Genomic DNA, 24,228 nt, shown 5'->3' with positions numbered 1-24,228 from the left:
AGACATCTGATAAGCAATGTATTAGGATTACAGAACTCTGAAAAGCTTAGCGTGTTACATTTGATGCAAAGAGCAGATACAATGTAGAAAAATGGTGTGATATCAGTAGAAAGCAATGCATTCACAACAGGGTAGTAATATGTTGCACAGAATCTTGGGCGAACAGAGCTGTGTTTTGGGCGCTCTGCTTAATGTCCAGATAACGTACAAGACAAACAATGGTAATGACTGGAATTTCTAAAACTACCTATAAGACATGCGTCAAAATATACTGAAGCTCCTGATTACTTCTTCCCCCCCTTTCAAGCTAAAGGACACTAAATCCGTTGATCAGAAAACGACATTGCTTCATTTTCTGGTTGAAATCTGTGAGGAGAAATACCCTGATGTCCTGAGGTTTGTCGAAGATTTGCAACATTTAGATAAAGCAAGCAGAGGTTTGTATTACAGCTGGCTTATTTTATTTGATTGTTTAAAATATTTCTAAACACCTGCCTTTCTCCTGAACATCTCAGGACCCAAGGTGGGTCACAACAGTATATAAAAACCATCTGATAAAACAAACTTGACAACACCTTACGCTCCTTATGGCAGGGAGTTTCCTCTTTGCCTGGATTCAGGCTGCCCCCAAAGCTATTTGGAATAGCTCTGCTTTTGCAACTTTGCTCAAGAGTCAGGGACAGTAGGAGCCCCCCCCCCGACCTCTTCAAGGAGGTTGTTTCAGAGGCGTGGGGTGGCCACTGAAATAATTGTCGCCAAGCATGCCTTGAGCAAGAGGGGTAGTGATAGGAAACTTTGCTAGAAACAGCACAGCTCTGGGGAAACATCGAGGAAAGGGCAGTAACAGATGTAAGGACATAATATTAAGTACTCTTCACATTTGAGGGTTTTTTTGGGGGGTGGGGAATGAAAGCCTGATCTGTGCAGGTCCTAATGAATCCTCCAGAGATTTATGTAAACTTCCTCCAATACCTTCTCAAATCACAGGACTCAATGTCCACAGACTACAACCTAAAAAATCACAGATCTGGCGCTCTATAGTGATACCATAGTGCAAAAACCTTTATCTGAGCCATGAATCCTTGTGATTTTTAAATGTGTTCGCCTTTACCTCCTGCCTGTACATAGCCTTTTGCCTGTAGCTTATTTGTTCATGTGGGGTCGCTTCCTTCTTTTACTACCCATGCGTCTTTGGAAAGGCTCATGTCTAGTTTTCTCTAAGTTCTGGCATGTTTGTCTCCTCTGTTTGTGTTGATTTGTTTTGGTTGGAAGCTCTTATTTCTTTGTACTATTCCAGGAATATGTTTGGCACTCTAAAATTATACAGGCAGAGATATAGAGGGCATCTTACCAGTGTGGTGTAGTGGTTAAGAGTGGTGAAGCGATGGACTCTGATCTGGAGAACTGAGTTTGATTCCCCACTCCTCCATATGAGCGGCGGAGGCTAATCTGGTGAACTAGATTTGTTTCCTCACTCCTACACACGAAGCCAGCTAGGTGACCTTGGGCTAGTCACTCTCAGCCCCACCTACCTCACAGGGTGTCTGTTGTGGGGAGGGGAAGGGAAGATGATTGTAAGCCAGTTTGATTCTCCCTTAAGTGGGACAGAAAGTCGGCATATAAAAACCAACTCTTCTTCATCATCTTTCTAGGGATGTAGAGTTGAAGACTGCTTCCTGTCCATTTGCGTCAGTTATCTCTAGAAACATTTACTTTGCGTAAACTTCATGTCCGTGCTTTGTCATCGTTGGCTGGAAGAGTTTCCCTTCCAAAACCCCGTGCTACATCCACTATCTAGTCATAGCCCACATTATAACGCACTTTCTCCTTCTAGTGACATGATTCTTTCAGCCTAGTAAACCAATAAAAATGTTTATAAATACGTTGGACGTGGTTGTTCACAGCCTTTACCTAGCAAAAGGCCTTTTATAACATGAGCTTAGTAGATCCCTTCTATGCCTAGGTACACTATTCACTTGACATTAAAGTTTGAAGTAACTCCTAATGTGTTTAGTTTCAGCAGAAAGCTTGGAGAAGAGCTTAAAGCAGATGGAAAGGCAGCTTAAGCAACTTGAGAAGGATTTGGAGACCTTTCCCCTTCCTGAGGATATTCATGACAAGTTTGTGGCAAAGATGTCCATATCCTTTTGACAGTTAAATGCTCTGTCGCTTTGTTTTAAGTTTTCTCAGTATTTTAGATGTATTTGCATAATCTGCATTCAGTGTGCAGCAGTCACTTTTGACAATTTTAATCTTACCTCCACCTTAAATGACTAAATCTAAAACGACTTAATAAAAAAAAAGACTCACCCATACTGTTTTATCTAGAATTAGCCTTATGCTATCTCCATTGACTCTGTAACTGTTTGGTTCAACACATGAACAGAGCTCAGTGAAATGTTTTTGAGATGCTGGCTGGCTAAAGATGGCAATTTCCAGTTAGGTGGGGAATTGTTAAGAACTTGAGGACCCTTCTGTTAGCGATATCATTCAGATTATTTTTCAGCCATCAAATCGAGCAGTCTTCCTATGCACTATGAACTGCTCTGGGTTTTTTAAAGCTCCTCCTCTTCTTCTCCCTGTCTTAAATAATACCTGCAGTTATTCTTGTAAATGTTTTGGGGCCCATTGTTTCTTCCAGTGAATCCTATGTGTCACAACTGCTAATTCCGATCCAGTTTTCTTCCTTCAGAGTCTGTTGCTCTGAAATTGTTCTGCATCTGTCCTGTAGTTTGCTAGAAGGCAAACAGGATTACCATGAAGGAGAGAGCAGGAAACGGTTAACGTAAAGTAGATAAGGGCTCTCTGTTGACTCGCATCGGACATGAAATTGTTGTATATATTCCAGACCCTGAACACCCACATCAAGCAATCGCCTCCAAATAGCGGTGACTATCAGATGAAAATGACGGAGCACAGTTTCTTTCTTATATGTCTTATCCTATGGAGGGTATAAAAATAGCAAATTGTATAACAGCTCTGACTGAAAAACCCTTACACCACACAGAGGGTTCTTCTGTGGCAAGACACCGTAGGGTGCAATCTTGTGCAGAGAGTTTCCGTTCTAAGCCCATTGATATCGGTGGGCTTAGCCAGGAAGAGGATTGCACAGTTATATGTATTTCTGCCTTTTTTGCTGTGGGCAGTTTCCAGTACAGCCTATGCCAATACACTGTGTAGAATAAGAATTAGCCGTTGGTCTGCTGAACTGGAGAAGGAAATCGGAACGTATTAAATGGAACCTTGTTATCCAGCATGGTGTAGTGGTTAAGAGCAGTGGCTTGGAGCTGTGGGGTCTCATCTGGAGAACCGGGTTTGATTCCCCACTCCTACACACAAAGCCAGCTGGGTGACCATGGGTGAGTCACACTCTCTCAGCCCCACCTACCTCACAGGGTGTCTGTTGTGGGGAGGGGAAGGGAAGGTGATTTGTAAGCCAGTTTGAAGTGGGAGAGAAAGTTGGCATATAAAAACCAACTCTTCACCTTCTTCCATGTGAAGGGGAAGCTGCCCGTCATACATAAACTGGCTTGCTTAATTCTCAGATTGAAAACATCAATCTGAGAATTACGCAGACATTGTGAAAATGCCTTAAGGACAGTACTTGGTATTACACACAAGCAGATTCCCCTCTTATTTACAGGTCATCGCGTTATCAGGAACTTCACTGACATATCAGTATAATCCACACGTGACACTTTTAACAGACGTTTTGATCTTTAAACACTGTTAACATGCAATAGTTAGCTGTCTCCCGTTAACTGTCCCTATAGGCAGAGAATAATTGAGAGACAGCAGAGCTACATGTGGATTCTGGTAATAGCTGTGAGCTCGCTAATTAAAGAAGCTTGACTTCCAGGAAGGCGGGGGCTACGATAAATCACAAAGCAGAGGAGACTTGATGTAAAGGTCAGGTAATCCTGCACAGCATGAGAAATTCGGGGCCTGTTCTAGTGCTTCCTTTGAAAGGCTCTAAGCTGGACAGTGCTGGTGTCTTGAGAGACACGCAGCTCGTAAAAAGCGGCTAGCAGGAAAGTCAAGACAGGAAGGATGGTCCTCCGTGAGAATACATTTTTCATCCTGTGCACAATTATGCTCCGTAGGTGACTCAGCTATTATATCCTGCTGCTAAATATCACAACCTGAAGCTTTCTGATGAATCTATTAACATCATGTTTATTTTAAAATTCAGATATGTACACAGTCTGTGTACTTTTGTTGACAACCTATAATTATATAGATAGCTGTCTTATTAATGTGGTGGGCTGTCCATTGTAGCGACTTACAAGATCTTAAATGCAGCGACGTTCTTTTCTTGCATGGTTTTGTTCGTATCAAGTGCAGTAGAAAAACAGGGCTTGGAATGTTAAATTCATTGATGCCGCCGTTATGGGAAGAATAAAAACTATTTGAGAGAGGTAATAGATCTGGAAAGAACAAGTTAAAGATTGAACACCTTAGCAGTATTTAAGATCTCAACTTTATTTTCTGGGGATCATATTACAGATAACACTATTAAAATCAGCTAGAATTATTTAAGTTCTGAATAATATATTCAAAATTGTAAATGCCCATAATGCTTGATTTCATTCCTTAGACTTAGGTTTCTTAGGATTGTTTTAGTAGTTTACTCTTTTACAGGTCATTTGATGCAGTACATCTGTCACTTGCCAATGAGAAATTAAATTATCTTTGTACTTCACCTCCATTTTCAGAGTGGCAATGAAAACTGGTGACTTGGTTTAATAAAAACTTTTGGAAATAGAGTGGTTCAAAAGTATGATCTAGATTAGTAACTGATTTATTATACTGTTGTGTGTTAATGTGCTTACTGGTAAAAGCTTGTGTGTTAATTCTTTTCTGCTAGATAATAGCAAGTTATGTTAAGATAAATTGAAAGGAAATCAAATTACTAGTGGGATAAACTTGCTATCGGCATTCATTACGTATAAAGATGCCATCTGGGTGGTAATTTTGCTTTATGTTTAATGAAATATCATCCAAGAATCTTAAAACCCAGAAGACTGGAAATGTAGAAATAATGTTTCTGCAGTAGTTGGACCCTTTTCACGTTTGTTGAGAGTTTTGATGAGCATATTTTAGAGGTGCTTTTAAGATACTTTGAAGATAAAAATGAAAGAAGTTGGGTTTTTTTCGCACTGGCTGTCCTAACGCAAAATTTCAAGGAAACTCAGTACTATTGTTATGTAAAATAAAGTGCGACAGACAGTAATAATGAAAGCTACAGATGTGTTAAAAATAAATTTGATAGTTCTGCATATGTGTGTGTGTAAAAAGCCTTCAAGTTGCAGCCGACTTACGGCATATATTTGAAGCTATACTGACATGGAAGTAGACTATTATTGGCCATTTCTACTGGTTCGATGTTGTCAGGAAGCAGATTTTTCCCCCTGCTTCCCCAAAGCATTGTGGTGTGTTCCTTGATCTTTACCACACTTGCTTTGCTCTGAAGTTTGAGGAAAGATTGTGGCAAAGCCTTTTTTTTTTTGAAACAGGAACTTAATACTGTTATAGCAATATAACATTATTACAATCTGTAACAGGTTCTCTAAATTCCCAGCTTCCATTTTTTAAAAAGTAATTTAGCCCTTTTCATTGTGGAGATACGCCGTTCAACTTATGGGACAGAGACCTACTTAAAAGAAAAGCTGGGAATTCAGAGACCCGGTTACTCGTATTCTTACAACATTATAGCAATATGTTATTAAATTGCTAATTAAAAAATACCTGCAGGAGGGCAGCTGCCACCAGGGGGTCAAGGCAGGGGAGCTATGGGGATACCTGGCATGTCCAGGCTCCAGAGCCGCTGTTCTGTTCATTGCTGTGGCTTCTCGTTTTCTCACCCTGTCAGCTCCCTTCTTGGGAAGTTCTTTGGGTTTTTATTTATTTATTTTTTGCTATTATATCCCACCCTCCCCAGCAAAGTCAGGCTCAGGGCAGCACAATACAATAAAGAGCAATAAATAACATTAAAATGATTCCAGTCATTTGAAAGCCCTCCCAAAAACAATCATAATGCCTAAATCATCTTCATAAATCAGAAGCCAGAAATTCAGATGGTATCAATTGAAGAGTTTTGCGCCCCAGGGAGTTGAAAGCCTCATACCAATATTAAGAGCAAGGGGTGGGGGTAGGAGGGGAGGCCAGCATTGATGGTAAACAGTAGCTGCCTTCAACCATAAGCCTGGCAGAATAGCTCCTTCTGACAAGCCTTGCGAAATTCCTTCAGGTCCAGCAGGACCCTGGTCTGATTGGAGAGACTATTCCACCAGGCAGGGGCCAGGGCAGAAAAAGCCCTGGCCCTGGCCGAGGTCAGCCAGACACTCCTTGGGCCAGGGACCAGCAATTGAATATTTTGGGTACATAGAATCCCAGAGGTTTCCTGTTCCTGAAATCAGGGGAAAATATACCCCATGGTCTTTATATACCCCATGGAATTATGACCATAGCAGCAAACCATTAGCACCATAGAGCCCAGGTTGTCACAAACTGATTGCTGACTTGTGTATATTCCTGCAGATGCCGTCTCTAATGAACGGCTTTGAAATGTGCTAAAATTATATTGTTTTTATTGAAGAAGACACTTGATTTGTTTGTTTTGCACGTCATAAGGAGGGTAGACTCTTAAGCCAGGGGTGTCAAACATAAGGCCTGGGGGCTGCAGTTGAAATTCTTATATGGTATTTGAATTATATATACGTTATGTGTGTGTGTGTGTATTTGCTGTCAAGTCACAGCTTACTGATGGCGACTCCGTGGGTTTTCAAGGCAAGAAGCGTTTAGAGGTGGTTTGCCATTGCCTGCCTGTGCGTTATGACCCTGGTATTCCTTGGTGGTCTCCCATGTAAATACTACCCAGGACCAGTCCTGCTTAGCTTCCGAGATCTGATGAGATGAGATCTGATCTGATGAGATCAGAGTAGCCTGGACTATCCGGGTCAGGGATGTCTATATATGTATACATATATATGTCTATATATGTATATATAGACACACACACACAGAAGCACACCTGCAGGGTTTTTTCAAAACAATTCACTTGAGAATGTTTCTCAGTGTTATGGAGCAAGCTACTTTGAGTAGTGTGTCTGAAATGATTTTGTAAATCATTTTTGAAGTTAAAAGTCTCAGGAAAACTCATTCCTGGAGAATTTTTTAAAAAAACAGCACTCAGATACTCAAATAGACGCCATGTTTTAGACCAGGGAAATTGTTAATTCCCCAGCAATTAATCTAGAAAGGATTGACAAGACCATCTTGAGAAATGCTGGCTAGGATCTCGTGTGGTCTCTTATTATGTGTTAGCGAGAGAGAATGCATGATATTGTGGTTGTGCTTGGTTTCCTATCCCTGTTCCACTTCCTTTGATTCAGGTTAATTCAAGACGGCTTAAAAAGCCAGCCTCTGTTGACTTTCCAACCAATATTGTATAAATTTCATAACCTTAACTAGCTTAATACACCTTTGCAGTTCAAGCAAAGGAACAGTTCCAGAAGCTCTCCAGGATGCATGACAACATGGAAAAGCTCTATCGGAATGTTATGGGATACTATGCCATTGATTTAAAGAAGGTTTCAGTAGAAGAATTTCTAACTGACTTGAACAATTTCAGGACGGCATTCATGGTAATGTATACATAACCAGTTTAGCCTTGGGAAGACCACAATCAAGTCTGCTTATTTTTTTCCCCCTAGGCTCAGTTTTAATTGTGTTATAGCTGTTCACCTTATGGGTTCCCGGACCTGCTTTTAAAAAAAATGAAAGCAGGAATTCAGAGACCCTGTTACTAATATTCTTACAACATTACAGCAATATGGTGCTGAATTGCTGATTTAAAAGAAAAATCCCTTTGGGGGGGAGGGGGTGGCTGCTGCCTGGGGATCACTCCCTTAAGAAAAGGTAGTGCATTTGTACATGAGTCTAAATCTGAACCAAAAACACAGTGATGGGAGATAGAGTATAAATCTGGGCTGCAGTGCTGGGGAATTAACGCTGCCCCTGGCTGCTTTTAGCCCCAGAAGGGGTGGGTGGGTAGGTCGGAGAACAGTCTTGACAATCCATCAAAAACTGTAAAGCTATTGAAGGAAATAACATGGACAGTTCCCTAGAATCTAGAAGCTTTGCACATGACTGTATAACTTCCTTGGGAGAGAGCGGTGTGCAGTGCTTACACGCAGTCATTTGAAGAGTAAGTAATGTTATTCTTCGATGGCAGATGAGAAAGTCATGGTGTGGTGGTTTTTCACACCATGCACACAGCTTACTTGACATTTGTGCACCACTCAAACCTGCACTGATATACTGGCTGCCTAGAATTCACAAAGGAAATCTTTGCATATCAAGTGATATTTAAGTTATCACCCTATGTCAGTTATTTATACCTGTAGTTTCTCAGGCTTTATATAAATGTTTTTACAGCATCTTATGACGAGGGTTGTTGACCTTAATGCATTTTTTCTTAGCAAGCCACAAAGGAGAACATGAGAAGAAGAGAAGCTGAAGAAAAGCAGAGACGTGCTAAAATTGCTAAGGAAAAAGCAGAAAAAGAGAAGCTAGAAAGACAGCAAAAGAAAAAACACCTGCTGGAAATGAATACAGGTAATGTGGAAAGAGATTAAATGGTTGTAAAAGGTACATGTGTGTGTGTGTGTAAAGTGCCTTCATGTTGCAGCCGACTTATGGCGACCCCTTTTTGGGGTTTTCATGGCAATAGCTATTATGATGATAGTGATAGATACAGGCAGAGTAACTTGTATTTAAACCTCCCAGCTAGGATCAGATCTGACTCTTAAGGCAGCTTTCTTTCTTTCTTTCTTGCTTTCTTGCTTTCTTTCATCATAGAGTTGAAAGGGACCACCAGGATCATCTAGTCCAACCCTCTGCACAATGGTCCCAGTGACCCCTACTCCACGCCCAGAAGATGGCCCAGATGCCCCCCCTCTCATCATCTGCCTAAGGTCATAGAATCAGCATTGCTGACAGATGGCCATCTAACCTCTGCTTAACAACCTCCAGGGAAAGAGAGCTTACCACCTCCCGAGGAAGCCTGTTCCACTGAGGAACCGCTCTAACTGTTAGAAAATTCTTCCTAATGTCTAGACGGAAACTCTTTTGATTTAATTTCAGCTCGTTGAACTCGTTGAAATTAAAAGGGGGGGTTGTTGTGAATTTCCTGCATTGTGCAGTGAGTTGGACTAGATGACCCTGGTGGTCCCTTCCAACTCTATGATTCTAACGGGTTAGATCCAGGCAGGATTTCTGCTCAATCTTACCCACGTCTCCTACTACATCCCCTGTTCCATAGGGCATTTGCCCATGGAAGTCCCATGATCCCCAGCATAGCCTCTTTGGATGGTCCCTCCACCCTTTTTCACAGTTGAAGCTCAGGTTGAATCCAGTCCAGTATGTTTAATGCAGATAGCGACCACTGAAGATGTTGGCCCTAAAACTAAGGTGCTTCTGCAAGGGGCGTGAGGTTTATGATGATCTTAGCTTCATGCAGGATTCAGAGAGGGAGAAGCTTAAGGGCATTGCTTTACATTTAAAGTCACTGCTAGGTCTCACTTTAGGGCGCGGTGGTGTGAAGTGAATCAAATGAGCTTCGGTTCCCTTCACTAGATGCAATACCCAAACTAAAAGGGGGTAACTTCTTGGAGATACGATTTATGATTGAATGTTAGGCTTATCTGCATTTGGAATTGCCAGCTTTTTAACGCCACACCCCTTTCGCCAGCCTTGTAAATCTTTTGGCATTGCTATGGTAGCCCTGAGAGCTGAAGGAATTCCCTGTGTTTGATTCTCTACAGAGGGTGACGAGACAGGAGTGATGGATAGCCTGTTGGAGGCCTTGCAGTCGGGCGCTGCTTTCCGAGACCGGAGGAAACGGACCACGCGGCCTCAAGGTAAATATCTCCCCGCACCCACCCCTCTTCTTCCCATGGCGTTGTGGTGCAGGGATCAACATATCTAGTTCTCATCGTGGCTTTGTGAACACATGCAACCACCTTATACTGAAACTGACCATCAGTCCATCAAAATAAGTGGTGTGTACTCAAACTGGCAGTGGCTCTCAGCCCCACCTACCTCACAGGGTGTCTGTTGTAGGGAGGGGAAGGTGATTGTAAGCCGGTTTGATTCTCCCTTAAGTGGTAGAAAAAGTCAGCATATAAACATCAACTCCTGCTACTACTTCTTTTCCCGCTCTGAAGGAAGGTCATCTTGCCAGTTTCCAGGCAGGAGATTCGCTTTAATTAACATACATTGCAAATATTGTATATATATTTTAAGCTATATGTGTCTAGCCACCACTACAGTACCATGTTGTGAAGACAGATACAGCAGAACTCCTCCGTTTGGCATAGTGTTAATACTATTTTATCAACCGGTGTTCTGCCTGCAACCTTACAACTTCTCACCAGGCTCTTCCATAGACTCATGTTCAGCTTATAGTATCACTGTTAAATGAGAAATACCTTGTATGTACAGTAAATGCAGCTTTCCTTCCAGAGATATTTAACCTGAACGATCCTTTGGAAATGTGCTTGCGTACGAAAGTTAACAGCATATATGTTTATCTTCTTACCTACAGACACGATACAGAATCTCAGCCCCTTCTCTCAGAGGCCTGTTCTGAAAGCTTGTAACCATGGTAATTCATAAATTGCATGTTCTTATTTCTAATTCCTGTTGATTTGTGCCTCTATAAGACTTCTGTAATATTCCCTCTTTTCTATACATTTGGAGTAAAGTAATAAAGCACTGGGACTGACTTGCCGAAAGAACTGAGTACTGTTTGCATCCTAAAACATTTTCTTTGGTTCTTTACATCTTACCTGCATTTTCATGGTTCCGAAGCTCTGAGCTTTTGATTAATGAAATCCTGTATCTAGAAGAAGTTGACTCAAGAAACAAAATGCTCTGTGTTAAATTAGCAATACCATTGACCTAATTGCAAAATGCTCCACTATTATTACTGTGTTTTGATTCATGAAAAGCTGTGTGTGTGTAAAGTGCCATCAAGTTGCAGCCGACTTATGGCGACCCCTTTTTGGGGTTTTCATGGCAAGAGACTAACAGAGGTGGTTTGCCAGTGCCTTCCTCTGCACAGCAACCCTGGTATTCCTTGGTGGTCTTCCATCCAAATACTAACCAGGGCTGACCCTGCTTAGCTTCTGAGATCTGACGAGATCAGGCTACCCTGGACCATCCAGGTCAGGGCCATGAAAAGCTAAGTCATATGTATTATATTTTGGGCTACACTATAGAGAAATGTAGCCCCTGTTTCACACATGCAGCACAGAAATGGTTGAAAAGGTGCAAACGGACCACTAAAGCATAGGCACAACTACCCTGAGTAAAGATGCTTGCTGTTATCCTAAATTGCCACCTCTCCTGGTATACCTCCTAGAGAACTTTACGCTCAAGCAACAACAATTTCCTGGTGGTCCCCAGCCTGCAGAGTGTGCGGCTGTCCTCGACAAGGGCCAGGAAGTTTTCAGCCCTGGCACCAGCCTGGTGGAACAGTCTGCCAAGTAACATCAGGGCCCTGCGGGATCTGAAGGAGTTCCGCAGGGCCTGCAAAACAGAACTGTTCCACTGGGCCTACATCTGAGGGCAGCCGCAAGCCTTTCTCCATTTTCATCATTTGCTGGCCTCTCAATCCTCCCCAACCAGATTTGGGCGTCCACTGTACTCCAGGCCTGTTTAGGGTCTAGTGGCTGCAAATGAAAGAGAATGCCATCTTGTTCTATTGTTTTAAGGTATAATGAAGAAGGGTTTTACAGTATGTTTTAATATATGTTTTAACCTATGTTTTATCTTGTTGTGACCCGCTCTGAGCACGACTTGCCGGGAATTAGGGCGGGATAGAAATGCAATAAATAAGTAAATATGGTTTGGGTCCTGTGTCTTTCCCCCCTAGGCTTCTCTCTGGCCACTGTGGGGGCTGTCCTCTGCAGCACTTGCTCTGTGTGCCACTAGGGCTTCCACTTGCGCAAGACCAATGTTTTTTTTGTGGTGCCCTAACACAGGCAGAAATGCTAGCGGCAGAGGAAAGCTAGCTCTGCATTGGAGGACAGCCTCCATGGCGGCCGGAGAGAAGCACAAGACAAACAGTCATAAGATCCAAGTCCAAGCAATATTTCCTCCTTCTTTGTTAACTGATTTGATGAATTAAGTCTTAACCTATGCCACCCAGTTTAGTATGTGGTTCGCCATGATCATAGCTGGGATCCTAGAAACGAGTTCCATGTGCACTAGTTATTCTCTGCTGCGGTGCATGCTTCCTTTTCTGCTAAGATTCCTGTTAGTTTTAGGGCCCATTGAAAACCATCACTCTTGCACAAATGCAGGTTTCAGTGGAAGAAGAAGCAAGCTGTGTGGCAGAAAATATTTTGTGTAAACCAGAGTCCGGAATATCGTTCACTATACTACTACAGGAAATGTGTGTGCCGACGTGCTGCTATGAGGGATTTTATGTAAGCCATTTTTTGAGGCTTGGATTTATTTATTTTTAACTCTTTTATTTTGAGTTTGTTTTATAATAACAACGACAAAAAAAATTCAACAACAGTAGGTTAAACATCGTACAGTCGAGATATGTTTCAATACTTGGTTCCAATATATGTTCCAATATTATACATCAGTACTTTTTACAGAAATCGTACCACTTAGCAGAACTTAATAAATGCAAATCATACGACAGTTACGTGGGCATCATTTACTTCGTGATGCCCCCTTTTCCAAATATTCTAGAAAAGGCAGCCATCTATTTAAAAAGGTTGTAGAGTACGATATTTTATTTACTACTTTTTGGATTTATTAGCAAAAACCTATCTCTAAGGCTATACAATATCAACTGCTCCTGTTTATGAGGAGGTTAAAGGCTGGCTTGCTTTTACATGTGACTTAGAAAGTGGAGTCTGGAAATGGTCAACCTCCCAAAAATGTTGCATTTAATCCAGCATTCCCTTAGAACAGTTGGTGGCCGGATTCCTCTGTAAGTTCACTGGAAGGTTGCAATGGGGATGGCTTTCCTTCGTTCCGCGGCATCTGGCATTCAGAGGCATCTTGCTTCTGTCCATGGAGGTTCTATATAGCTGTCTGGTTGACTGCGATTGATAGCTTGTGGGGCATCTTCTGACAGCAAAGCCCACAAACAAGTTGCATGTTTTTGCAGTGAAGAGGATGCAGAGGAGGTCCAGCCTTCCGAGCGGGAGGCAGCAGCCGCTCCAAGACATGGCAGGGCTCCGCCCAGGATTGCTGCAGCAGCAGCATGGTAGCCTCAGCAGGAGCGGGTGCGGGAGATCCCAGGCAAGCCTCCCCCATGCCGATCAGCTGCTGTGTGCAGCAGCAGTGGCAGGGGGGTGGGACTGGCAGCAGTGGGCTCCGTGAAGAAAAGAAGGGGGCTGCACCAAGGCAAAACAAAGGCAAAGAAACAAATGGTGTTCACGGAGGAGAGGGCTATTCATGGCTACTAGTCAAAGTGGATACTAGTCATGATGCATACTTATTCTCCAGGATCAGAGGAGCATGCCTATTATATTGGGTGCTTTGGAACACAGGCAGGACAATGCTGCTAAAGTCGTTTTGTTTGTGGGCTTCCCAGAGGCACCTGGTTGGTCACTGTGTGAACAGACTGCTGGACTTGATCGGCCTTGGTCTGATCCAGCAGGGTCTGTCTATCTAGCTAATGTATCTATCGGAACTCCCTCCCCAGGATGTGGTGATGGCTGCCAACTTGGAAGGCTTTAAGAGGGGAGTGGACATGTTCATGGAGGAGAGGGCTATCCGTGGCTACTAATTAAAATGGATACATGATGCATAACTGTTCTCTCCAGGATCTGAGGAACTCGCCTATTATCTTAGGTGCTGTGGAGCACAGGCAGGATGGTGCTGCTGCAGTCGTCTTGCTTGTGAGCTTCCTAGAGGCACCTGGTTGGCCACTGTGTGAACAGACTGCTGGACTTGATGGGCCTCAGTCTGATCCAGCATGGACTTTCTTATGTTCTTATGAAACAAATGCTTTAATAATTTTTGCCGAGGAGGCAAGGGTATGTTCGCTGCTCCTCCCAATTTGGTGTCATCTGCAAATTTAATGAGTAGTCCCTGCTAAGGCTGCAGAGGCTACTAATAGATCCCGCCTTCCTAAAGGATGTTCTTTCTGCCTGTATGAACTGTGTTGGAATCTCAGCTAGAGTCAACAGATGCCTACCAGGCATCTGGTAGTAGCAGGAAGTCATCTCTCCCCTTCCCCTGTGATAGTTGTTTTTGGCCAGGAGAATTGAGGCTAGGCCCAAAGGCCTTTGAGACCTTTCCTCAAGGCCTTTCCGGCAAGCAAAACTGGGCCCAAAGCAGCTTTTGCAGAAGGTTGTTTAGGAACCTTTGTGGGTTATTGGTTAAAGACCACCATTTTTTCCAAGATGTGGCTTCCTGCCTGTATAGAGAGTAGGGCTCTCTGCTCATTCTGACACCAGGGGGTGCCAACGGTCCACTGTTTTGGTCCTGGGCCCAACGATCCGGTGCTTTAAAAATTGGCGAACAGGTATTGAAATGAGTCAAACTTAAAAAAAAAAAATGAATCCCACAATAAAATGAGGGAGCAAAAATAATATTTAGCTGGTACTTGTGCATAAGGAGAAACGTGGTACGCTGTGCAAACTTAAAGACCTCTTCTACCTAGCTGTCGGGATACTGCCTGATAAGCGTAATAATTGCCGTCGCTATTTTTTATTTCAGTGTATAAACATAGAATAATATATGAGCGGTAATTATAATTGCACAGCCGGGGAAACAATGTAGTGTTAACATTGCCTTTATGATAACCTTCACGCTGCACACGATGCAAACAGTGCGGGATCTGTTGCGGCTCGAGACTAATTGCGTAGCCTTCAGCTGATGTCGTTTTGTCACGAGCCTTAATAGGCACATCAAATATTTATAGCGAGCATAAAGCGCACTTAAGTGGCATAATCATTTTGAGCCGTATTTCGGTTGTTCGGGAGTTTAAATAACAAAAAGTTAAGGCCTCGGTTGAAATATCCGAGTTTGCACGGTTGTGCTGTAGGTGGTAGCCTCTGCCTGCTCTTGGTGAGGCGGAAATAAATAAATAAGGGTCTGTATATAAATATATAATTCGGTGTGATCCATCATCAGGCAACTGTTCAAAAAGCAGCATTCTTAAACGCTCTCAAATGTCTAGTAGCAAAAATAAATGAAGGGCATAGTGCATTAAGGGATTTCCAGCCGAGTCTCTTAGGGCAGAGCAAACGGCTGCGAGAGAACACTCCTGGGACCGATTGTGCTCTTACTGCCTTTAGCAATCGCTTCCTAACTAATCAGTCTCCAGGCTTACACCCGGCTTTAAGTGGAGCTGCTTTCTGTTGGCCAGGCACTGACGGAAAAACGGGACACAGCCAATTACTCTCCGCTGAGTTAACCCCGTTTCCCTTCGTTCTGCGCATGGCGGCAATGGCCTCTTTAGGGCAGCGCATTCTTCGCGTCTGCTTGTTCTAGGCACACCTTCCCCCCCCTCTGATTAGGCTGAATTATGTTTTATTTGCAAGTAAATGTCAATTAAAACTGTTGCGCGTTTGTTGCGCTAATCATTCAGGAGTGACAGTAGGTAATGCAAAATAGCAGCAGAGACAGGCCGCCCCTATGCAGTTGTACAAAAATGACTGTTCTCATAGCTTCAGCTCTCATTGGAATGCTTCGCTGCCACCCATTTTCAGCCTCTAATTTATGGTTAAAATATTGTGGGTGCAAGATTCATTAGTTTTATTTACTAATTTAGCATTTGTTAAAACATTAACACCCCACCTTTCCTCATGGTTCAAGGCCTCTTGCAATAACAGTTAAAAACATTTCCAATTAAAACTCAAAAATAAAATAGCAAACACCACATCTCTCCTCCCTCCTCCCCAGTGTGGTGGTGTGGTTAGGAGCACTGGACTCTAATCTGGAGAACCTGGTTCGGTGCGTTGTTTGCGCATTCGTTGCCTACTGTGTGGACAAAAGTGCTGTGCTTTCGGTGTACTGGTCATGTTTTGGATTTGAAGGTTTCCTTAAAGATGCCTTAGACTTGCCGGTAATTCTTCACTAGACTTTAAGTTCTTCAGCACTTTTTGGGAGCTTTGTTAGATCTTAAATAGGGGTTGTTGTGTGTGTGTTTAGTGGCCACACCTGGAAGTGTATACCTACTGAAAGCTGCCATAGGATAGGATACTAAGAAAAATGTGGAAAGAACCTGGTGTCCATCTGTTAATAAGGTCGATCTCATGCTCCTCCAAGGAGCCATCCTCCAGTGGAAGTGGCTCTTCCTCTAATGGAAGAACCACTTAAGTTGCAGGAAGTCTCCTTAGGATGGAGGAAGCCTTCAGACTTTGCTCAGGGGAATGAGAGGATAGGAGTAGATCTACCCTATTATAGCTACTGGCCGGTGGGCAGCTGGTGTACCGTTTTACATCTGAACTGCGGGATACCCATGGTGCCTTGTTATGACATGGAGCAGACTCCACTGGCATTGCTTCCCAGCCTGTGAGAGACTGAAAGCTAGATTCATCAGCTGACCTTTTCTTTTGTCTTCTCTGTGAATGACTACCTGGTGTGACCTTGTCCAAGATGGCAGCCCGCTGAATTTTGAGCCATCAAATGAACCTTGAACGAGCTATACCATGAATGCTGACTTGAGCACTCGATTATAGTCTGTTAATATTGTAATTCGAGTTGAAAATTGTTCAAAATGCATGTAGGTCATATAGAGCAGTTCTGTGTTGTCTGGTTGCCCTGAACATAAAGGTATTTCTGACAAACGACTATACAGTCTTGTTCAGTTGACGGATCTACCTTAAAACTGGGAAAGTTCTCCCCACCCCCACTCTTCATCCTAAATTTGTTTAAAATAATTGTTGTCATGGCTCATGTAGTTACAGCAGCTTTCTCTCAAAAAATTAAGCTATAAATGTTTCGGAAATGTTTTCTTCTAATTGAAAACTCTTTATTCCTGGCTGCTCAGACTTGCCCATCACTTTGCTATAGTGTGAATACTCAGGTTCAGTGTTCAGTTTTGGGCACCGCCGTTTAAGAAGGATGTAGACAAGCTGGAACGTGTCCAGAGGAGGGCAACAAAGATGGTGAGGGGTCTGGAGACCAAGTCCCATGAAGAAAGGTTGAAGGAGCTGGGTATGTTTAGCCTGCAGAGGAGAAGACTGAGAGGGGAAATGATAACCATGTTCAAGTACTTGAAGGGCTGTCATATAGAGGAGTGTGCCGAGTTGTTATCTGTTACCCCAGAAGGTCGGACCAGAACCAACGGGTTGAAATGAAATCAGAAGAGTTTCAGCCTAGACATTAGGAAGAATTTTCTAACAGTTAGAGCAGTTCCTCAGTGGAACAGGCTTCCTTGGGAGGTGGTAAGCTCTCCTTCCCTGGAGGTTTTTAAGCGGAGGCTAGATGGCCATCTGTCAGCAATGCTGATTCTATGACCTTAGGCAGATCATGAGGGGGAGGGCATCTTGGCCATCTTCTGGCATGGAGTAGGGGTCACTGGGGGTTTGGAGGGGAGGCAGTTGTGTATTTCCTGCATTGTGCAGGGGGTTGGACTAGATGACCTTGGTAGTCCCTCTATGATTCTAGGTCCAAACTCAGAAAATGTTCAGAAGAGCATTCTTGGATGATTGCTTCTCTGCCTCATCACATTTGTTTGAGGCACACACTTAAAAATATTTTGTGTGAACATGAAAAGATGAGTATTCGAAAAGATGAGTTATACAGGAATGCTTGTCAGAACTGGAACTGACTATTGCTCTCTGAGGGCAAACTTGATGGCACCTCTGGGTTTACTGCTGCGTAATGTGTGAAATAGCCCTCATTACAACTTGGCCTGAAGAAGCTTCATAATTGTTGTAATGCTTGGCATTTGGACTGGGGTTTAATGATCTGAATGAGGCAAGCTAGTCTCGATTTCCATTTTCTTTTAAAAAGTAAATAGGCTGTTTTCTCTGATCCTGTAAGATGGGGCAGGCGGTAACTCTCAAATGACCATAGTTAGACTTAAAAAATCTTTAGCATTTTCATTGGTCTCATCTAAACGTTTTTCCAGTTCGTCAGCACCTTCTGGGAGATAGATGCGAATTTTGCCTTGCCTGCTAGAGTAGTCACACCTCTTGGTTGAACTGGTGGCCCTTAACCCACTTGTTCAGTCCTGGGGTGGTTCATGGTTTAAAATCTTTAGTATTTTCATAGATCGCATCTAAACGTTTTTCCAGTTAAGGATCAGAGGAGCATGCCTATTCTATGAGGTGCTTTGGAACACAGGCAGGATGCTGATGCTGCAGTCGTCTTGTTTGTGGGCTTCCTAGAGGCACCTGGTTGGCCACGGTGTGAACAGACTGCTGGACTTGATGGGCCTTGGTCTGATCCAGCAGGGCCTTTGTTATGTTCTTATGCTCTTAAGCATATGCTTGAACATCCTTTGTTTGCTTTTCCCTGGTCCTTCATCTCCATGTTCAGTTCAAGTCTAATCCATGGTCACCAAGTTGGGGCTGTAGAAAGTTGAGATCATTTTGAAGTTGGGGCCTGACCTCTAAGCTGCTGGCTTTATATCCTAGTTTTATTGCTTATAGCGGGGGGGTCCCCAACCTTTTTGAGCGTGTGGGAACCACTGGAATTCTGACGCTATAAGGCGGGTGCGACCACAAAATGGCTGCCACAAGAGGCGGGACCAATTGCAAAATGTAACTGTTCATTGTAGCTTTATCAGCTCAAAGAGTAACTCTTCAGCATTTCAGGCAGAAGCTCTGTTTAACAGCATGGCCTTTAAAATGAGCACATTGTTTTAAAACATTTTCTTGCATACACACAGCTTTACCATCAGTCATACAGCGAAGATCCTTGTGCTGGGGTGGCAGCTGCTGCCATAACAACTTTTTAAAACTCTGCACAGCCAGTCGGAAGCCCTGCTGGCCAAAAGCCCCACCTGGCCCCACCCACTTTCTGAAAACACCATGTTGGGGAAGCCGGGCTTATAGGAAAACAATTGCGAGATGCTGCTTGAAGTTCAAGAATTTCTTAGAATCCTGTTGGCCTAAGAGCATCATTAGCAGCAAAACACAGGTTGCATCAGTTTTACTTAATGGATCTAGAGGGGTTTTTTTGTGGGGGAGGTCAGGCACAAATGATCATTTTCCCACCTCTGTTCCTGATTAAAATATTCTCTGTAAACCTAAATTACTTTCGCATCAACAGTTTAATTAAATTATTCTCCTCTTATCTTGGTTCTCCAAGCAGGCTGCAGCCCACCATTACAGAAGGCCGTTACACTAGTGTTGAGCCAGCTTGGTTACTGCAGAGTAAACCCTTTTTACTCCTCCCTACATCAGTTCCTATAAAATATTAGCCACCTGTAACAAATTAGCATATTTGGATGGAACTCCTGTTTGGCGTTCTGGCTGCATTCCAGATGTGCGCGTGCGTCCGTCTGTCTAAATTGCCGCATAAAGGAAAAGCCCCGAATAGAGCCGTTTCAAATATTTCTTACTTAATTACGCTTAGAAGCACCGGGTGTGTGTGTGGGAAATAATGACACAATTTCTTAATTAATCTTGCAAAATAAAAGCAAACATGCTAAAGCGCCAGTGGGCATATACGTGGGCCAGAATCATGGCTATTCTGTTTAGTAGTGATTATGTGGTATGCAGCAGAAACCAAAGCCCCTGTGTCGTCCGGGCAACTCCAGTTGCCATAGCGATGGCACTCTCTTGCAGGAGCAGGGTGAATGCTAATCGGAGCCGTTTGTTGTTATCTTCCGCGTCTTCCTCGAGTTAGCACAGTTACCGAGCAGCCGGAGTTGCTACTGAGTACCCCCAAAAGCATCGGCGCCAAAGGCCATGGGATGCTTGGCTGTAAATGACGTTTTGAGCGCAGCATTGCCCTGCGAACAGAAAGGCAGGCGGTCCAACCTCTTGGAAAGGAGGCAGCTGTTGGTCGAGAGAGGGGGTTCAAATCCTGATGATACGGAGATCACTTTGGCACTGAGGCTTGGGTGGAGGAGGACTCCACAGGGTGAGTAAGCCTCATCATAACAAGGGGAAGAAGAAGAGTTGGCTTTCGTATGCCGACTTTCTCTACCTTTTTAAAAGGAGAATAAAAACCAGTTTACAGTTGCTTTCCCTTCCCCTCCCCACAACAGACACCTTGTGAGTTAGGAGTTCAGAGAGAACTGTGACTAGCCCAAGGTCACCCAGCTGGCTTCATGTGTGGGAGTGGGGAAACCAATTTGGTTCACCAGATTAGAGTCCATCGCTCATGGGGAGGAGTTGGGAATCAAACCCGGTTCTCCAGATTAGAGTCTGCTGCTCCTAACCACTATACCTTGCTGGCTCTAGAGAATAAATGCTTCACCAGACTGGTATTTTCCATGTCATCTTCTAAGACTGTGTCGGTGATGATAGGTGCCGCTCAAAAGTGTTCTTTCTCAGCCCTACCTTTTCAGTAGTTAAATCTTGGAGGTTTCGTTCTTCGATTCTTGTTCTGCAAGTTAGGATGCAGTTGATCATATCCTGCAACTGCTCATCAAAAACCATTTCATTTTTCAGTGTCGGTATGCAATTTTTGAGTACAGGCTTCAGAATGAGCCTATGCAGCGTTGCTCGGCGATTTCTAAGAAGGCACGTGCCTTTGGATCAGAGCTAATGGTCAGGTGTGATCCCGGCATTTTAAAAACGACTTTCGAGAACTCTCTCGCTAGGTTTGTCACAAGTGTATGCTGGCTAAATAATATGAAGAAATGAACTGCCTGAAAACTGCTCGAGTAGCAGGCTGTCCATGTCATGAGTAGACTGCTCAACTGGCAAATCAGTAATGTGAATATAAAGAATCATTTATCACTCTGTCCTCTGTTTCTGACAGTTGCTTAGGTACTCTCCAGGAGCAAAAGAAACTTCTGGTATAAAGAGGGAGGTCATATAAAGTATGTCTAGGGCAGCAATTTACTGATCTTTAGTGTACCTTGTTACACGCAGACTTCCACACTAGTCAGCGAGAAATCTATAGACATCTAGATCAGGGCTTCTTAAACTTTTTCTACTTGCGACCCCTTTTTGCCCATGAAAGTTTTATGCGACCCTAAGTTATATAGGTATATACAATAGGTCTACAAATCAAATATTTACTGATAATAAATCACAAAGAAACGTCTTTTAAAACAATTATTTAGTATTCGTATAATTTTACCATTTATTAACAAAAGCAAATTTGCATACTAATTTGCATACTGTTGCCAAATTTTTTGCGACCCCCACATTCAGTTGTATGTTAAGCTTCCGACTCATGGCGGCCCTATGAATCAAAGTCCTCCAAAATGTCCTGTCTTTGACAGCCTTGCTCAGATCTTGCAGATTGAGGGCTGTGGCTTCATATAATGTCACCATTTATTAACAATGAAAGCAAATGTGCATACTAATTTGCATACTGTTGCCACATTCAGTTACACCACCCTATATGGGGTTGTGACCCACAGTTTAAGAAGCTTTGATCTAGATGATCTCCCACACACACACACACACACACACACACACAAAACTAATAGTTGTATGGACGGCCTTGGATCATTTGGTTCTGTAGTACTTCAGAATGAACAAACTGCATTATGGGAGTGACTCCTCATTCAAACAGTGCACCACCTGTGGAACGCTAGCAATTCACAGAGAAGGGTTCTGATCCACCCTCCTCCCTAGTGTGGTAATTTTCAGAAGAGAAATTTTTGATGGGAGGGGGTATCAGACATATAATGTTCCGCTTTGTTGTGATTTCAAACTGTGTCCCTAGAGCTTCTTGCCAGTCATTTTTTTTTTAAACAACCTGGGCTCAACTTATCTGTATATGCGGTAGCTCAGTGGAAGATCTACTCCATAGAATCATAGAGTTGGAAGGGACCACTAGGGTCATCTAGTCCAACCCCCTGCACAATGCAGGAAATTCCAAAATACTTTCCCCCCACCTCCAGTGACCCATACTCCATGCCCAGAAAATGGCCAAGGTGCCCTCCCTCTCATGATCTGCCTAAGGTCATAGAATCAGCATTGCTGACAGATGGCCATCTAGCCTCTTCTTAAAAACCTCCAGGGAAGGAGCGCTCACCACCTCCCGAGGAAGCCTGTTCCACTGAGGAACCGCTCTAACTGTTAGAAGATTCTTCCTAATGTCTAGATTCCATTACATCTTGGCCTGTCCTCTCTACACTGAGCCTCGGAATAAGTTCCTGGCAAATATTTACACTTTACACTTATTATCTGATGCCGATAAACTCATTTTCATTTGCAGGCAGATCCCTGAAATTTGGCAAGTGATGTGCTTTGCTTTCATATGATGATTGGGTTGAGTCTCGCATGGTGTAATGGTGAAGAGTGGTGGTTTGGAGCGGTAGACTCTGATCTGGAGAACCGGATTTGATTCCTCACTCCTCCATATGAACAGCAGAGGCTAATCTGGTGAACCGGTTTGGTTTCCATCTCCTACGCATAAGGCTAGCTGGGTGACCTTGGGCTAGTCACAGCTCTCTTAGAGCTCTCTCAGTCCCACCTACCTCACATGGTATCTTGTGGGGAGGGGAAGGGAAGGTGATTGTAAGCCAGTTTGATTCTTCCTTAAGTGGTAGAGAAATTTGGCATATAAAAACCAACTCTTCTTTTTCCTCCTCCTCCTCCACCCCCCCCTCCCGGGAAGAATCTTTGTCTGCCAGCCCATGATGACTCTTTGTATCGCTGATTCTGAAACAATTTGGCTTCTCTGATATGGTAGCATTTGATACATTTACTACATATTCAAAAGTAATGGAGGTCTAGAATCCAGTCGCCGAAATAGCTCAGTTGGGGGAGCATTAGACTGAAGATCTAAAGGTCCCTGGTTCGATCCCGGGTTTCGGCAGGAAGTATTTTCTTTACCCTCCTAAGTTTTTGGGGAGGGATTGTGGCTCAGTGGCAGAGCATCTGCTTGGCATGCAGAAGGACCCAGGTTCAATCCCCGGCATCTCCAGTTAAAGGGACTAGGCAAGTAGGTGATGTGGAAGACCCCTACCTGAGACCCCAGAGAGCCACTGGAGGTCTGAGTAGACAATGCTGACTTTGATGAATCAAGGATCTGATTTAGTATAAGGTACGTACTAGCTGGCTAGCAGGTATAAGGACCCAATTTAAGGAATTTCAGATAGCGTGGCCATCTAACATGTATGCAGGTTTTAAAATGAAGCGCCTTGCTTAAATATGTTGTCCCCGTAATTATTTCTTTTTAATTACATGCAGAGATTACAGCACCCTTTTGTGTACCTGATATGAAACGGTGAAGCCACGGGACACCTTAAAGGCTGAAAAGTACCAGCTTTTGTGTGCCTTAGCCCATTTTGTCACATGCATATTGCAGAGCAGTGAATTTTTTTTTACAAAGTTTGAATGTAATATTTAAAGCTTCTTTGATCTTTGAGAGTAGTGTGTGTGCGTACTGTCTGTCTGCATAATGTCTATCTGGTTTTATTTCAATTAAAATGTTTTGTATCCCCCATGCACTGGGTTTTCTATGCACATAGCCTCTTAGCATGGAGTCACACATCTTTGTGTGTGTGTGTGTGTGTGTGTTAAGTGCCGTCAAGTCGCTTCCAACTCATGGTGACCTTATGAATCAGTGTCCTCCAAAAATGTCCTGTCTTTGACAGCCTTGCTCAAGTCTTGCAAATTGAGGGCTGTGGCTTCCTTTATTGAGTCAATCCATCTCTTGTTGGGTCTTCCTCTTTTCCTGCTGCCCTCAACGTTTCCTAGCATGACTGTGAGGAGTGTGAGGAGAATCTCAGTAGAGGTTTCAGCCCCTTCGACTGCTTCACATCTCTGTGCACTCCTAAGCTTATTTTCCCCAGCCAAGCTATTCCCTCTGGATCCAGACAACCCTGGGAGCATTTCTGAGTTTTCTGCTGCGATTTCCTTTCATGATCAGCCTGCCTTACAACATTAGATGCCACTGGGAAGGTGGTGGGGAGCTGGTTAGTAGAGTAGCGAGAGTGCAGGACAGATCAGATATATGAGTAGAGGCCCGTTTGAATCCCAGAAAAATAGCTGAAAGAGCCTGCCACACCTTATGTGTCAGACTGTTTAAAAGGGGGGAATTGAGAGCCGGCATGGTATAGCTGTTAAGAGCAGCGTTGTGGAGCTGTGGACTCTGATC

General features: G+C 43.4%; 1 protein-coding gene and 1 non-coding gene across 3 annotated transcripts in view; both read left to right on the top strand.

Moving 5' to 3' along the window:
* DIAPH3 (diaphanous related formin 3) overlaps nt 1-24,228 on the top strand; it is a 98,170-nt gene that overhangs the window by 44,163 nt on the left and 29,779 nt on the right. For both annotated transcript variants that reach the window (XM_056862188.1, XM_056862189.1), the window contains 6 exons: nt 308-437; nt 2,015-2,139; nt 7,482-7,646; nt 8,484-8,619; nt 9,828-9,923; nt 10,610-10,669. In XM_056862188.1, coding sequence (XP_056718166.1) covers nt 308-437; nt 2,015-2,139; nt 7,482-7,646; nt 8,484-8,619; nt 9,828-9,923; nt 10,610-10,669 — 712 coding nt within the window. The remainder of the gene's footprint in view (nt 1-307; nt 438-2,014; nt 2,140-7,481; nt 7,647-8,483; nt 8,620-9,827; nt 9,924-10,609; nt 10,670-24,228) is intronic.
* TRNAF-GAA (transfer RNA phenylalanine (anticodon GAA)) lies at nt 22,872-22,944 on the top strand. Its single transcript has one exon. It is a non-coding gene; the product is annotated as a tRNA-Phe (tRNA).

This window comes from Euleptes europaea, chromosome 16 (genome assembly GCF_029931775.1).
Source record: "Euleptes europaea isolate rEulEur1 chromosome 16, rEulEur1.hap1, whole genome shotgun sequence".
Classification (NCBI taxonomy): domain Eukaryota; kingdom Metazoa; phylum Chordata; class Lepidosauria; order Squamata; family Sphaerodactylidae; genus Euleptes; species Euleptes europaea.
Note: the sequence above shows the minus strand (reverse complement) of the source record. Positions and strands in the feature narration are given on the sequence as shown.